Source organism: Muntiacus reevesi, chromosome 9 (genome assembly GCF_963930625.1).
Source record: "Muntiacus reevesi chromosome 9, mMunRee1.1, whole genome shotgun sequence".
Taxonomy (NCBI): Eukaryota; Metazoa; Chordata; class Mammalia; order Artiodactyla; family Cervidae; genus Muntiacus; species Muntiacus reevesi.
The window spans coordinates 42,092,990-42,111,251 of NC_089257.1; the positions used below are offsets into that span (position 1 = coordinate 42,092,990).

At 36.6% G+C, this 18,262-nt stretch overlaps 1 protein-coding gene across 1 annotated transcript; it reads right to left on the bottom strand.

The window, feature by feature from the left end:
* Positions 1 to 9,269: 9,269 nt before the first annotated feature.
* LOC136175012 (olfactory receptor 52A1-like) lies at positions 9,270 to 10,208 on the bottom strand. The gene has a single exon (XM_065945305.1). It carries the CDS (start codon positions 10,206 to 10,208, stop codon positions 9,270 to 9,272), a length of 939 nt encoding a protein of 312 aa, XP_065801377.1.
* Positions 10,209 to 18,262: the final 8,054 nt, after the last annotated feature.

The window sequence follows — 18,262 nt, forward strand, 5'->3', positions numbered from 1 at the left end:
AGTGTGCCTTCAGTGTAAAAGACAATATCGCTTATGAAAAATGCAGTTATCTTTCCAGATGATAGTTTTATATTCCTATTGAGAAAGAAAATTCTTGTTTTATGGAGAAGACAAATAATTTAAACATGAAATCATTTTCTCTGCCCTTTGACCTCTTCTCTCCCCCTAGATTGTAATGTTTATCTGTCTTAAGCGTCAGACCAAACTAACCCATGGGAAGAAATACCTTCTTCATTAGAAAGACATTCTCCTGACACCACAGCTCCTTAAAAGGTAACATTCCCTCTTCACCTTATAAGGGGTTGCAATGACCTGCCACATTGTTCTTGGAGATCTGGAATATAAAGTGTCAATAATACATCATTCCAAGTACACTTTTCTACACCCTAAAATTTATGTAACTGTGGTTTCATATCTAATAGAAAATCTAACAGATTTTTCTGAGATGTTGTTCCTGGATAATAATCTTCCATTTGGCCCAAATAAAATTCTAGATTTGTTTCTTAGATTAACTTTTTCATTGACTCTAACTCTATGAGTTCTAATGACAGTTTTCTTTTGACAGTGTTTCCTGAGCATGGGAGGTTGCTTAGTTGCTGAGTAGTGTCAGATTCCTTGTGACCTCATGGACTATGGCCCCCTAGGTCCTCTGACTACAGGATCTCTCAGGGAAGAATACTGGAGTGGGTTGCCATTGCCTTCTCCAGAGGGTCGGATCTTCCCGACCCAGGGGCTGAGCCTAGGTCTCCCACATTACGGGCAGAGTCTTTACCACTGAGCCTCCAGGGGAGCCCACTACGGTTATAGGTCAGATAAATTTTTGTTTGGGGGTAATTCTCTGCATTGTAGAGGTTTACAACATCCCTGTTTCTTACACATTAGATGTCAGTAGCTCTCTCTCATCTTGGTACTAAAAAGGTATTTGGATATCACCAAAGAGCCCATAGACGTGTAGGGAAAAACACATCACCCTAGTTGCTAAACATTGTTATACAGTTATACAGAAAAAGCACTTTTCAATTAATAAGAATGAATGATTATATTCTTTTAATCAAAATGGGCAGAATAAATTGCCAATGAAGGGGAATAATTTTTTGGTAGAAATTACCAGATAAAAGAGACTGAGACAGGCAGAGTAAGAGAAAATAGTTTGTACAAAAATCACGAGTATGTGAGATATGGTGACATTTTCTCTATATAAACATTTTTCACATACAAAACATTTCATAAGCAGAAATGATGGCTAATAGGAAATAATATCAAATGTTTGAAACCAAATAGTTTTATATTTTTGGTGGAAAGACACTTTCTTTTGAAGGTAAAGAATTCACTCTGTCAGCAGTTTGATGAATGGCTTGTAAGATGTGGCAGCTAAGTGTAAAGAGACCCAGTCAGAATGAATCTTGTGATAGTCCACACATTGCATTATGAAGTGTTATGGTATAGCAAAAGAATAACAAGGAATAAAAAAATCTGTGAGATTCATTGACTTTATGTAGCAGAAATTAAGGAGAGATGAGGCTAAAGGAGTTTTTACCTTGAGAATTTCAGCTATGAATGACAGAAGAAAAGCTGAAAGGAACTCTGTATACAAATGTAAGTAGATTTAGAAGACTGAGGTAAGGTATCTTAAGCTCTTGAAATTCCTAAGCCAGGGTAAATATACATGGATCATCTTTACCGCATAAACCATGAGTTATTAGTGTTACAACTCCAATTTTAATCAGCTGAATTTAAAGATCTAAAATATTTAAGGAATTCAGGGTTCTATCTCCACACTTTCTACAATCTCAGGAATCTTTCCTTATGAACTCTCTGACATTCACCTACCAATCTCTGCCTCAAGTCCTCATGAATGTAGAGGACTGTTTGTTTCTGAGATAGCATGCCATATTTCAGGATAGCTCCAAACTTCAAATAGATATTCTTTATATTGAGGCTTAAGTGGCTTCCCTCTTAATTTCTTCTTAAAGTCCTAAATCTCCAACCCAATGATATATATTAGCCATGGGTCATGACAGTTAACTGCCCAGGATCTGCAGTCAGCCAAGAGAGTTTCAAATCTGGATGCTACTACTTAGGTTTGCCTTCTCTGCACCCAGTTATAAAACTTTGAATTGTATCACTTTCTTTACTTCTAAAACAATGTTCATAGATAGAAACTAATTACCATGTGACTTTGATTATTATTGACAAAATCCATCTAAATAGTTGGAAGGAAACATAAAATGTATTGATCTGTCAATAAATGCCAGTTATTAATCAATGGACAGTAATCTTCTCACAAATAACTTGTGATATTTAATGACCACTTTGTCTGAATAAGTGTTTCTACTGAATTCCTCGAAGGGCAGGTTCTTCCTCCATTTTTTCCGGTGTGAATGTGAAAGTGAAAGTCGCTCAGTCGTGTCTGATTCTTTGTGACCCCATGGACTATACAGTTCATGGAATTCTCCACGCCAGAATACTGGAGTGGGCAGCCTTTCCCTTCTCTAGGGGATCATTCCAACCAAGGGATTGAACCCAGGTCTCCCGCATTGCAGGTGGATTCTTTACCAGTTAGGCCACAAGGGAAGCCCAAGAATACTGGAATGGGTAACCAATCCCTTCTCCAGTGGATCTTCCCAACCCAAGAATTGAACCGGGATCTCCTGCATTGCAGGCGAATTCTTTACCAACTGAGCTATCAGGGAAGGAAACATGTATAACTCCCTGACCTTTTAACAAATAAGTTTTCCATTAGTCTATCGGCACAGACATCAATCTCTAAATATCCTTCTTTTCTCAACCTCATCTTAAAATTTGTTACCAAGTGTGACTTAAATGATTCAGAAATGTCGTGAAAAGCATGAGACACATCTCTCTGGTGACTAAACACTTGGCTACTGTAAGATCGTATTACGTTTTTTTGTTTTGTTTTGTTTTGTTTTACATCCTGGAATTATACTGGATTGTATGACATATACATTCTTTTTGAAACCAGTCCTCCAATTTCCACACTCAGTGCAGAATCCCAAACCCAAAGACTTACCAGGGATCATCTGTGGTAATACAAATAGAAACTATAAAGCAGAAAATTTTCTGACATTTCAGATAGTGAAGGGTGAATGCTTTATACTAGAGGATGCACCTGGGGATTGGTTTTCACCAATCCCTGGTGAGCTTTCAGGTTCACTGGAGACAGGAATGAAAAAAAGACACACTATCATTTAGAGCATGTAAGATTTATCTCTAATAGCTGGTTCTGCATCTAAAAAAATTCTCAAACTTTGGTTTCACTTTAGGTCTGGGAACCAAAATGAACCTCCTGCTAAAAATTCCTAAGAGGACAGTGCTTCAAGACATCACAAAACAAGTCAGTGATACTTATTTACAAAAATAATGAGACAATAAATGTAAAACAAACATCTTGAAATATTCAAAATAATCAGCCAAGACATGCTGACAGAGAAGTAAAAAAAAAATGTTTTTGTAATCTAATTTTAGTCAGAGAAGCACTGACTTCTTGTTTAGTCCCATGGTTGGGGCTGACCTGGGAACATTCTCCTCAGAGCCTGAGTTACCAGTCATTTTCTGAGCTTCTTCTATGTAAACTTTGGGACACAAATCTATACCATATCCAAACCAGATCTCACCAAATTAGCCCAGTTATGTTCAGAATTCTTATGAAAGGATGGTATGTATTTTAAAAAAAATTTAGTGTCTAAATTTATATCAATTTTCACATGAGAGTTATTGACTTGGTTGAAAGAAAGGTTTGTACCTCACAATTGTGTTTTTAAACTTCAGTATCAAGAAGAGAAAGAAATAAACTTTGATTCACTGAAAAGAACAAAAGAGAGTGGCTAATAACCCTGGATTACCAGATGATCACACTTGAAGTCACACTGGTTTTGTCCTGTATCATTGGGTTAGGCTCTATTCATTAGTCCTGTCCCTTTTGAATGAAAAGACTTTCTGACTTTACCCTCTTATTTAACAGCCATAAAATTATCATCATCCTAGAAAAGGCTTCCCTGGTGGCTCAGACTGTACAGAATCTGCCTGCAAAGCAGGAGACCTGATTTCGATCCCCGGGTCTAGAAGATACCCTGGAGAAGGGAATGGCAACCCATTCCAGTACTCTGGCCTGGAGAATCCCATGGACAGAGGAGATTGGTGGGCTTACAGTTCTTGGGGTCGCAGAGTCAGACACAACTGAGCAGCTTCCACTTTCAGAAAAAGCAATGGTATAGGATTGTGAGCAGATAACAAGTAAACCAGCTCAGCCTGTATCAGAGTGTGTACATGCCTTCGCCACTGGGCACTCAGTGATTCACATGAGCAGATTGAAATTAGCTGTAGCTGAGCATCTGCACCAGAAATATAAAACACAAAACCCATACTTATCAGAGTGCCAATAGCCCATTGAAGTAACAGGTGAACCCATGATTAAATGAAATATTTTCAGGAAAATCAAGGTTACTACTTTTCAGATAGTACATGAAGCAGGTGCAGGTGAGGACCACAGATTCTGAAGTCTTTGCATTACTCTTTATATATATTGCAATGGCCAATATAGACCTATTATATGACTCCCTATATACTTTTTGAAAATATGCAGAAAATGTTTGAACCTGAAGCCATCCTAATGATATAGAATGTTAGAGGCATATATATTCTTATATATTACTTAGCTAAAATTTGTTAGTACAGTGGGGGAAAATATGTTTTCTAAATGATGTGATTGTTTTTTTTTTTGTTTTGTGACACATGTATTATACTTCCTTTGCACCCTGAATATCAATACGAAATTTTCCAAACCATTTTTAATAGAAATGCATACCTTTGTGAAATAAAATAAGAAACAGAGCAAATTTTCAGAAAAGGCACTTATTTCCCAATGTTTTAAAAAAACAAGCAAACAGTAAAAACAATTTAAAGGCATAACCAGTTAGAAAGTTAAGTCAAATAGGTTTACTACAGATGGCTAGTAAAACTCATCAAATAAGAAATATGATTAAATGAAATATGAAAACTAAAAATGAGGATATGAACATACCTATAGTTTTATTAGAATTGTCTGACCAAAGATGGCAGTCCTTACCATTCAGAGAGAGAAAGATCATAGAAAAGCTTATTTGGCTAGACATCTGCTTATTTGGTACAGGAGCATATTCAGGCACATCATACAATAGAATATCATTCAAGCAAAAAGGTAAATGACAGGCTTATTTATGTACAACACAAAGGAACCTTGAGAACATTATTCTAAATGTTTTCTTAGTATTATTCTTTCTTTCTTATCTTTAATTATCTTGATAGAACTGTACATTAATTGATAGGTAGATATCTTTCTTATCTTTATTTTTTCTTCTTCATTATTCTTTCTAAGAAGAAAGCCAGACATAGAAGGCCAAATATTGTTTCATTCCACTTAAACAAGATGTCCAGGATAGTAACATCACAGACACAGAAAGTCAGTGAGTAGTTGCCCTGTAATGGGGCAGGAAAATGAGAAGTAGCTGCTAAGGGGAGTGGAATATCTTTATTAAGATGGTAAAAATGTTCTGGAATTTGATAGTAGTGTTGGTTGTGCAATTTTTTGGACATATCAAAAACCAGAGATTTGTACTCTTTAAAGGGTGAGTTACATGGTATGTAAATTGTATCTCAATGAATTAAAAAAAATTTTTTTGAGTCAGTATGTTATAGAAAGAACATACTAGAAAAATTACTAGATGCATGCTTTTAAATTTAGGATACATCAAATAAGTGTGGTGACATGAACTGATGATCAAAAAGGCAGCTAAGCTCAAATGTAATTGTTAAATATTTATTCCCGGAGAAAGGTTATATGGGAACTCTGACTTTTTACCTATTTTTTTTGTAAACTTTAAACTGTTCTAAAGGGTGGCAATGAAAGATAATTTAAGAGTAGGAATAATTATTCTATTACTATGAAACTATTATATGATTAAATTATTTGGGTTTGGAACACCTCTTCTTCCACATATTTTTCAGTGCATGCCTCTTCATTCATTCAGTCACATCCTACTCTTTGCAACCCATTGGACTGCAGACTGCCTAGCTCCTCTTACCATGGAATTTTCTAGGAAATAATACTGGCATGGGTCTATATTTCCTACTCCAGGGAATCTGCCTGACCCAGGGATTGAACCTGCATCTCTTGTATCTCCTGCACTGCCAGGGGCATTCTTTACCACTGTGCCACCTGAGAAGGCTTTGTCCTCTTTAGGAAACCATGCAGATTACCTTACTGTGAAAATAAATTCTCATTATGAAATTTGTGGTAGAATTTTTGTGCATTCATTTTCTAAATGCTCAGCAATATGCATTTATTTATATTTAAAATGTGTTATGTATGTGTAGGTCAGGAGTATACATATACATTACACATGAGATCTATATGAAAAAAGAAGTTACATACAGAGAAAATGTGATACATGCTATTAAAGCTATTAAAAGAGACAGAGACAGAAAAGAAAATGGTCTAAATTCCTTAAAGAAAATGCCTAAGTTCTAAAAGCAGGAGAGCAGTCAGCAGGTAAAAAAACTACACATGTCGATATACATAAGATCAGGAATGAGATACAGATTCATCAAGTACTTTCTGTTGAAAACTCCACAGCATTTGTATGAAAAATGCCAGCAAATAAAAGATGAAAAATATATTACTTTATTCTTTATAGGCTCTTATGTAAGGTTGGAAAATGGAATAAGATCCCCTGGAGGAGGAAATGGCTACCCACACATATGCTCACCTGGAGACTTTCACGGAAAGAGGGAACTAGTAGACCACAATCTAGGGGGTTGCAAATAGTTGGACACAAGTGAACACGCTCACACAATAAAGAGAAGGTAATTTATTTGAGAATTTACTTTCGAAATAATCACTGAGACCTGCCGGGGTCTAGCCCCAGCAGGATCCAGGGGAACCGTCAGGATGAATGGCGCCGGCGAATGAGAGAGAGAGACAGACAAAGCTCGGCGGCTAAGCCTGAAGTTTATTTTTGCACGACCCCTATATACCCTTAACAACATTTTTTGGGGGAAGTGCATATCACTTACACACAGGTCATCTCAAAACATTACAGCAACTTGACCTTTAACAGAAACAGGATGTCACCCACATACTTTTCGTTCACAGGAGTCTTTCTTATCATTTGGCCTTCAGGCCTGCTAACATTTTATGGCTTGCACCTGGTATAACTTAAGCAACTTCAGTAGCCGACCCTGTTTTTCTTATAAGTAATCTATTTTTTTTTTAAATAGGCATCATCTCTATGGGAACTAGATAGGATTACGTTTTTATAGAACAGAGACGCGAAGGACTGCAAAAACAGCAGATATGGCACAAAACAGGTTCCTAGTCTAAAAGCGAACTACCTGTAAGAAGTCGCCAGCTAATCTCTCTCTAAAGTATTTTCTATGAGGCACATTTGTGGCTAAAATATTTGTGGAGCTTTTCTCACCCCGCGAAGGGGCCTATGCTTAATAGTTTCTTTTGTTAGCGTACTGTGCTTAGGATGTTTAGAACAGTCATGAGCATTTTGTGCAATGAGAGCACACATTTATCAAACAAGCCAGAATGCCAGCAAAAGGGATTGAACTGAAGCATTTCCTTCATCCCTGGCCCCTTCATAGGGTACCAGGGTCCAGGAGATTTATTAGTTAGGGTTTTAAGTTGATCTTTATTCAGTGGAAGAGGAGCAGGAGAGCTCCCGGCCGGCAACACAAGAATCCGCAGCAGGGTGAACAAGAACAACAGCAGAAAAGGGGGGAGGATACAGGGTGGGGTAGAGGCCGAGGCCAACCTGGAGGCTCCCTTGTCCTAGACGGCCTTACCTGTCAGGTTTTCTCCTCGTGACCTCGTCATGGATGGGGTCCCGGACGGCCTTGCCTGTCTGGTACTTTCTTCGTGACCTCGTCACGGGCGGGATCTCCCATAACGGCTCCCAGCAGAGATCTGTACATTTTGTAGAACTGAGGACAACAGCAAAAGCAAATGACATTTCTGGCTTGGTTGAGTGAGTAAATAATGGTAACCATTTCTAAATTGAGAATATTTTTCAAAAGTACTTGAGAAAAATACAATTTATCTCGATGTGCAATATTTTTCAAGAATAGTACAATAAACTCCCTTATACAATTTACCCAGGGTCACAAATGATTTTTCCCTTAGCCCTGTTTTGCTTTATCACTCAACAAATTCCTAGATAGATGGACTGATAGGTAGATAATTGGATAGATTATTTTTCTGAAGTTTTTTGAGTCAACAAGAGACATAATATCCCTTTACACCTAATTATTTTGTTATATATTTCCCTAGGAAGAGAATAATCTATTGTATAACTATAGTTAGTTATAGCCAATATCAGGATATTTCACACTAAAGATATACTACAACCTAAATATTAGTCCATATTCTAAGTTTGAAAATAGTTAAAAGACTTCTATACCTTTATTTTCTTGCCCCAAATTCAATTCAGATAAACAGTGCGTTTAATATTCATGTCATTTTAGACTTTTTAACCCATAGCAATTTCTTTGACTTGATAAATTTTCTCCCTTGTTTTGTTTCATTTCTGAAAATTCATTGACTTAATATTTTTAAAGTTTGTGATTAAATCTGGTATATGCACAGAAATATATTGTACAGCTTAAATAATTTTTCACAAAGCAGGCATAAATATGTAACCACCCAGTTGAAGAATACATTACTTGCACCTAGAAGACCCTTTCGGAATTGTTCATTATATCACCATTTCTGCAAGTAAAGGGAAAGATATATGCTCACAATTTCCCTCTTTTATGATTCTTACTCTCATTACCCAGGTAGAGTCCACAATCCTATTAACAGAGAATTGACATGTGCTAATAGGATTCCCTGGTGACTCAGAGGTTAAAAGCATCTGCCTCCAATGCGGGAGACCCGGGTTTGATCCCTGGGCTGGGAAGATCCCCTGGAGAAGGAAATGGTAGCCCACTCGAGTATTCTTGCCTGGAGAATCCCATGGAAGGAGGAGCCTGGTAGGCTACAGTCCACGGGGTCTCAAAGAGTCAGACACGACTGAGTGACTTCACTCACTCACTTACTCACTCAATAGGATCCTAAAACCAGCTATCATGCTGGCAGATTAAAAACAACAACAAATATAACAAACAGAAAATTCAAGAATCTCAAATTGCATGTTCTTTTATTATGTTGTGAAATATTGTTACCATTTATAAAAAGTTAAACAGCAAAGTTTTATTTATGGTGAATTTTACGAACTGAACATTTTTACCATTTGCATACGGATCTGCTTGGTCTTTGCACCATAGACAAGTGGATTGAGAAATGGAGGGACCAGCAAGTAAATGCTAAAAATGAGAATATGGATAAAAGCGGGGATGTGAGAACCAAACCTATGTGCAAAGAAGGAGAAGAAGGCAAGGAAGTAGAACTGGAGGAAGACACAGATGTGAGCGATACAAGTGTTGAATGCTTTCAACCTAGCCTCCTTCTGGGGCAAACGAAAAACTGTGATAAATATCTGTACATAGGACAATGTAATGAAAGAGAGATCAAACACTGCAATGTTGAAAGCCACCAATAAACCGTAGATTTTGTTGACCCGGATATTTCCTGCAGCCAGTTTCACAATGGCCATATGCTCACAGTAGGAGTGGGAGATGACTGTTTTGTGGTAAAATTGCAATTGGAATTTTATCAGTACTAGGCAAGGGGCTACGAGAATGGCAGCCCTGAGTGTTACTGCACTTGCTATTTGAGAAATGAGGTGGGGAGTGAAGATGGCAGCATGTCTGAGTGGATAACAGATGGCTACATAGCGGTCCAGGGCCATAGCCAGCAAGATGCCTGATTCTATGCCCTGAAACGTGTGAATGAGCCACATTTGAAACAAGCAGGAATCAAAATGTATCTCTGACATATGAAACCAGAAGACTCCAAGCATCTTGGGCACAACACTGGTAAGAAGTGCAATATCAGTTACCCCTAGCATCCCTAGGAAAATGTACATGGGCTCATGGAGAGTGGGCTCCAACGTGATGATGATCAAAAGCAAAGAATTTCCGATCATAGCAATGAGATACATAATACAGAATGGAATCCCAATCCAACATTGCACAGACTCTAGGCCTGGGATCCCTATTAGCGTGAACACAGGAAGCATGAAGACTGTGATGTTGGAAATGGACATAGTGTCCTAGGGTCTCCTGATGCGAACAAAAGAATTCCTCAGTCAGTGCTATTTCCTCTTTTAATTCCGATTTGCATCCAAAGCCACAATATTGAATGCATGATACTTGCTAGAACACTAAGATCATGTCATCCACCTCATTCAAATATAGGAGGTAAAAGGAAGATCCAGAATGACACCATTTTTTAAAGACAGACATCCGCAAGTCCTAAAAATGTGATTTGCCACTGCATTCGACAGAACCAGTCCAATTTTCGAGTAAGGGGATCAACTGCTGACTCATCTGTTATTTCACTTCAGACCTGTGGACAAAAATACTATGCTTGTTTGTTTTGTTGGCAGTTACATTTTAGGCAGAGGTTGATAGTTCGCTCCATATTCCACATTCCAATTTCTACTTTAGTGCTCTGTTATTCTGTTGTTTCTCAGTCTAAAACAATCAGTTTGGACTGGCCAAAACTCAGACTTGACCGTCACTAGTGCAGAATGCTATCCAAAAAAGAGAATAGAGCTCGATAATCTTGTCACCTGAAATAAAAATATATTTGTTTACGTAGTGATCTATATTATGTATCTCTATTGAAGACTAGATATCTTTCAGAGGAATGTGAAGCAAGAGTTTTAGAAAAGATCACTCATTGGATTTCAGTGTTGTCTGTTGTGATCTCACCCTTTTCATTTCTTATTTTGTTAATTTGGTTCTTCTCTCTTTGTTTCTTAATGAGTCTTGCTAATGGTTTGTCAATTTTGTTTATTTTTTCAAAAAACCAGCTTTTAGCTTTGTTGATTTTTGCTATGGTCTCTTTAGTTTCTTTTGCATTTATTTCTGCCCTAATTTTTAAGATTTCTTTCCTTCTGCTAACCCTGGGGTTCTTCATTTCTTCCTTCTCTAATTGCTTTAGGTGTAGAGTTAGGTTATTTATTTGGCTTTTTTCTTGTTTCTTGATGTAAGCCTGTAATGCTATGCACCTTCCCCTTAGCACTGCTTTTACAGTGTCCCATAGGTTTTGGGTTGTTGTGCTTTCATTTTCATTCGTTTCTATACATATTTTGATTTCTTTTTTGATTTCTTCTATGGAAAACAGTGTGGAGATTTCTTAAAAAACTGGAAATAGAACTGCCATATGACCCAGCAATACCACTTCTGGGCATACACACTGAGGAATCTAGATCTGAAAGAGACACGTGCACCCCAATGTTCATCGCAGCACTGTTTATAATAGCCAGGACATGGAAACAACCTAGATGCCCATCAGCAGATGAATGGATAAGGAAGCTATGGTACATATACACCATGGAATATTACTCAGCCGTTAAAAAGAATTCATTTGAATCAGTTCTAATGAGATGGATGAAACTGGAGCCCATTATACAGAGTGAGGTGAGCCAGAAAGATAAAGAACATTACAGTATACTAACACATATATACGGAATTTAGAAAGATGGTAACAATGGCCCTATATGCAGGGCAGAAGAAGAGACGCAGAAGTACAGAACAGACTTTTGAACTCTGTGGGAGAAGGGGAGGGTGGGAAGTTTCGAAAGAACAGCATGTATCAAGTGCTCGGGCCTGTTGGGCTGGGAAGATCCAGAGGAATCGGGTGGAGAGGGAGGTGGGATGGGAGACCGGGATGGGGAATTCGTGTAACTCTATGGCTGATTCACATCAATGTATAACAAAACCCACTGAAAAATAAAAAAATTAAAAAAAAAAAGAAAAAAAAGATCACTCAAAGCCAAAGTTTCTTGCCACCTTTTTACATTTCTAGTAAAACTGTATTAAATTTGCCTATATTTCCAACTGCTGAAATAACTAAGCTTTTGTCTTTAAAATAAATAAAATACATTACTGAATACACGTACAAAATAAATAGAGTAGAGGGACCTTTAGGAAACAAGAGACACAGTAGCAACTGAATAGAGAGGTAAGAGGATTCTTTCTTAATGATCTATGGATATAAGAACTTGGGTAAGTGTAAGGTTAACAGAGTCTTCTCATTTGGGTTTAAACTTTTCAGAGCTGCTATTAGCATGAGATTTGACTAATTTAAGCTCATAATACAAAATAGTCTGGAACACTTGAGCCATTTTTTCTGAGCCACTTTTCCAGGCATAAAATTCAATAGAAAATGAACAGATGGAAAGATATGCTCCTTTAAAGATGAAAGGGAAAAAAAAAAGATGTCAAATATAGAACTACACACAGGAGACAGAAAGCTCACCTCAGGATTTCAGAAATGTTTAAGAAGAGAAATTAAATCAAGTGAGAAAATGTAATCATTATTCAATTCAATGACAAATGATTTTTTTGAAAACGTCGGATCTTATCCATTATATCAAAGTTGCTAATCTGATCAAATTTATTTCCTGTTAAGTACTGCATATTTTAAATCAAGAATTTATCAAACTGAACATTAGAGAAATATTTGTAAGTTTATGAAAATAGGGTTAGTTTTTTTTTCATTCTTTCATAGACTCTCCAGTAAAGTTGTTTCATGTGAGTAAACTCATGATCAGTTAACCCTACACTGAATGTCAACAAATGGAGCAGTAATGCAGGAAGCAGCTGTGGTTCCTGCTGCCAAACCACAAATGGAAGACTCAAGAGGTCATTTTAATGCTATAACTTGTATCAGTTGACATATATTTATGATAGACTAGTCATTATAATAAACAATTGGATATCCATAGGTTTGCTCCCCAATGACTAATTTTATATCAATCCATGCATACTTTATTCTAACAATAGTCAAGTTTTTCTTTCTAAAACATAATCAAAATTAGAATGGAAATCCACAGTATTTAACTTTTTAAAGAGGTAGGGGCAATATTTGAGCATGATCTGATAATTACAGTTAGTGGAATAGCAAGTGGGAAGTGCATAATTGAGTGCAGATTTGACTGGATGAAGTGATTACTATTGAAAAAGCTGACAATGAAGCATTACAGAGGTAAACTTGGGGACAGTGAGACTTACTTGCTAATTGTTGAGTGCCCGTTCTGCTTCTGTCAGATATCTGAAAAGTGTTGTCAGCTCTTCATATTGACATCTCTCAACATTTTTAACACACTGACTCGGCTTACTCCTGAGTGTTCTGTGTTCTCAGTCCCTCTTCATTCATTTGGACTCCCTGGAACAGCACACAGTCAATGGTAGGCATACATATCCACTTGGTGCTGGGGCCATCTGGGATGAGTAGATATCTCTGGGACAGACTTTCATGTTTTTTTCTTGTCCCTATAATAGACATACTCCATCTTCCGTAGTTTGTCTGAGATCACGTTTTTGCATTCATTCTCTAATGAAACCAAAGGCAATATCTGTGTCACTTGGAGGCATAGTATCAATTTATTCAGCTTGAATTGAAGAAGAAAGCTGCTAAACATCAGTTTAGCAGTTTATTCTCTAATAAATGTGTGGAGAAAGAGGATTTATAAACATAAAATGAGGGGTTTATTAGTCACCAGTTAAATCACAAAGGACCAACCAAATTTTAGTTATGTCCTCTTGGGTTCATCCACACTTAATATCCCTGAAATTATTACTACAACTTACAGATATCTCCCGGCTCTTTTTTCCTCTTGCATAAAATTCTAAATAAGAGATATTCATATACACCAGTGTTCATTTAAAAAGCTGAGTTTTTTCTGCCTTCCTCATTTCTCAAAGGAAAAAGCAAACATAAAGTTTACTACTACTATAGACATGTTTCTTTGCCAATGAGTTCTACTCAAGTAAATAACCTGGAATACTTCCTTTCAATAAGACAATTTGGGAAGAAAAAATCTGTATCCATAACGTTCTTTTATTATGCACTTATTTCCTGCAGTCTCACTCCTTTGATTGGTATTTTATTGAGACTATTTTTGTACATTCAGTAATTTTGTTTTGGTGAATTTCTCAGAGTAATCAATTGTGGGGGACATTTCTATTTCCGACCAGTTGGAGTTCTGAGTAAATGGTTGCACACATGACTATATTTTTTCCACCCTTCCATTTATAACTTCCCCTCTGTTGCTCATCTCTTCATTCTAAAGAAGTTGTTATGTATGTCAGATATATGAAGGAATCATTCCACATTCTGTTAATGAAGAAAAGTATTTCTTCAAATTTTTGGAAATACACAGAGATGAATTAGTATAACTTTTATCATGTGTGTGAATAATAAATTCTAAGAAAGTCTTATGCATATGATACCTTTATCTTTGACATATTTTACCCAGTTTCTAGACTTTACTATATGTAACTAACCTTTAGACATACTTGATGTAATTTGGATATGTTGGCAAATTTAGGACGAATCTTTTCTGTGGGCTGGAGGAAAGTACTGACAATGGATTTCAGGGTGAATGAGAGATAGTGATAAAAAGTGAAAGATCTAAATTCTCTTTCCAGAAATTCTTCTGGGAAGGAGAATGAAAATATTATACTGACTCACGTCGAATGGAACTGATTCAGAGATTTTACTGACATCTATACTTCTATTCGACCTATTTTTTTTATTTCCTAATTTACAATTTTTTGTCCCATCTGTTCTCTTCTAATAATTGTGTTTAAATTTTGATGACTCCCAAAGTTCTTTCCTGGGTCCTGGCACTCAAACTATACAGATACAACAGTTATTTTATCTACTCAAAAGAATTCTGTTATCTCCAATATGTCATCTACTAGAACAATATTCCACACAATTGTTTTCATTTTTTTCAGTCTGTTCCTTTTATAGAAGGCTAGCATATCTTATCCAGATAATTCAACAGAGAATAGTCTTTTATACAAATAATGTTTAAACAACAGGGTAGTCATTTTGAAAAATTAATTTTCTTCTTAAAAATAGTAATAACTTGAAATTGATTATAAATCTAAATGTAAGATCTAAAATTATATAATTACTAGAGAAAATAACATTTTTTCTGATCATGTTAGGCAAAGATTTCTTAGAAAAGGCCAAAAAACATAAAACAAGAGTATAAAGTGATTAATATTAGACTTCATGAAAATCAAAAATATTGGTTAACATGCTATAGAAAGAGTAAAATAAAACCAGAGACTGGGTGGAAATATTTGCAAAATGCATGAATGTGAATGTATTAGTCACTCAGTTGTGTTCAACTCTTTGTATCCCCATGGACTGTAGCCCCAGGCTCCTCAGTCCATGGAATTCTCCAGGCAAAAATACTGGAGTAGGTTGCCATTCCCCTTTCCAGGGGGTCTTCCCAACCCAGGGATTGAACCCGCATCTCTTGCATTACAGGCAGATTCTCTACCATACGAGCTACCAGGGAAGCAAAATACATAGATAGTCTTTTTTTTTTTTTTTTTAATCCAGGATATGCTTAAACATTCACAACAGTTAAAAAGATAAATTCATTAAAAATGACTTTGTTTAATAACTCTTCAAATTTTCGCCCCTCATGAGATGGTATTGTAATACAGAAGAGAGCATAGTGTAAAGTTACAATTATTATCATAATTGAAGGAGCTAGAGATAGAAAACTAACTAAAATACATATAAACCCAGAAACCCATCCTTACTAGATAGCTGTGCTGCGCTCAGTCATGCCCAACTCTTTGTGACTCCATGGACTATGGCACACCAGGTCCTCTGTCCATGGTACTTTCCAAACAAGAATACTGGAGTGGGTTGCCATTTCCTTCTCCAGGGGATCTTCCCCACCCAAGGATCAAACCAGTTCTCCTGCATTGGCAGGTGAATTCTTTATCACTGGGCCACCAGGGAAGCCCAGAAATATTAATATATTAAGAAATATTTAGGAGTATTTCTAACAGCACATCACAGAGATTTTTAAATTACTTAACATAGACACACAAAAATACACATATGGCTTTTAAGCACTTGAAAAGAATCACAGCATCTTTATCTTTTAGAAAGAGTAATGCAAATTAGAGGATGCAAATTAAAATTGTGATCAGATGTAATTACTCACCAACTACAATAGATGAAAATTTAAAGATTGATACTGCCAATCATTGGTGATAATGAGGAACATCCAGAACTCTCATACACAGCTGATGAGAGCGTAAAATTGTACGGCCATTAGTAACAGCAGTTTGAAATTTGTTTTAAAAGCTAATCTTGTCTATAACAAGTGCCCCAGCATTTCCATGCTTAATATTTACACAAAAGAATAAAAATGCTATTGCATGTGTGAGATTTCCTCAAATAATCATATCAGAATTGTTCTTAATGACCTAAATTTTTAAATATGTAGTTTTCTTTGAAAATATATTAACATAAGACTTTTATTCCTGAACGCTAAGATCTGGCTGGAACTGCATAGCTTCTGCCTTTTTTGCACAGGGAAAAGTCTCTTCCATTGCTGTCTTCAATAGTCTCTACTGTTTCATATTTAGTGTCTTTTGCTTCTGTAAAATTTCTGCCCCAATGAGTATTTTAATTATTTCAGATTTAGATGAAAAGCATAATTTTGACATCATGTTCTCTCTGTGCCAAGAGAATATTTCAAGAATATGTCTCTCTTCTCTGACGGCAGGGTTACGAAAGTGTAGGTAGAGGGTGTCAGACTTTCAGCAGAGCTCTGCTCTTGAACTAACATCCTTCTTGCCTTCTTTCTTTCTTTCCCTCACGCCCCACCCTCTTTTCCCTCTTCTCCTCATTCTTATTCTCTTCCTTGCTTCTTTCTAAGAATTAAAAGTAAACATAAATGTGGAGGGCATAGTAACATGTTTGACTTAAGTAGATTTGGACTTTTTCTAACAATGTCAATCTGATTTCAACAATGAGAACTGATTTTTGTAAAATTGGTGCACATGTAGCATTTTTACACAGAAAAGATATATTGCAGATCCAAAGACTTAGCAGAAATATATTTAAATCACATATGCAATAAAATATTGTAAAATAGTATATTTAAAATCAATTTAGAGTTAAGGTGAAAAATATAAGATGTCAACATTAAAATATGATAATTGATACATAATTGGTTTTAAAAATTTAAGGAGTATTAGAGTGAAAATGGTTGAAGACTACTGCTCTAGAATCCCCACTCTTTCTTTAGTTAATTTATTTATTTTAATTGTAGAATAATTACTTTACAATAGTGTGATGATTTTTACCATACATCAACATAAATAGGCCACAGAATAAAATCTTTAATAAGGAAGATGCATCAATGTGTATTTGTTTGAATAAAAGTTGTTTTGTTGTTCAGTGACCAAGTTGTGTCCGACTCTTTGCAAGCCCATGGACTGCAGCACGCCAGGCCGCCCTGTCCCCCACCATCTCCCAGAGTTTGCCCAAGTTCATTTCCATTGAATTGGTGAAGCCATCCCACCATCTTCATCCTCTGTTGCCCTCTTCTCCTTCTGCCTTCAATCTTTCCCACCATCAGGGTCTTTTTCAATGAGTCAGCTGTTCGCATAATGTGGCCCAAGTATTGGAATTTCAGCTTCAGTTTCAGTCCTTCTAAAGAGTATTCAGTGTTGATTTCCTTCGAAATTGACTGGTTTGAATTTCTTGCTTTCCAGGGGACTCTCAAGAGTCTTCTCCAGCACTACAGTTTGAAAGCATCAATTCTTTGACTCTCTGCCTCATTGTCAGGCTCTCACATCCATACATGACTCCTGGAAAACCATAGCCTTGACTGTATGGACCTTTGTTGGCAAAGTGCTGTCTTTGGTTTTTAATATGCTGTCTAGGTTTGTCATAGCTTTCCTGCCAAGAAGCAATGGTCTTCTAATTTCATGGCTGCAGTCACCATTCACAGTGATTTTAGAGCTCAAGAAAAGGAAATATGTCACTGCTTCCACCTTTTCCCCTTCCATTTGCCATGAACTGATGGGACTGGATGCCACAATCTTAGCATTTTTTAAAATTAATTATTACTTTAGTTGGAGGCTATTTCTTTACAATATTGCAGTGGTTTTCACCACACATTGGCATGAATCAGCCATGACTGCACATGTGTCCCCCATCTTGAAACCCCTCCCACATCCCTCCCCACCCCATCCCTCAGGGTCGTCCCAGTGCCCTGGTCCTGAGCACCCTGGACTGGCGATCTGTTTCACATAGAAC

Coding starts and splice junctions, on each gene's coding strand:
- LOC136175012 (XM_065945305.1), bottom strand. CDS start 10,208: ATGTCCATTTCCAACATCACAGTCTTCATGCTTCCTGTGTTCACGCTA.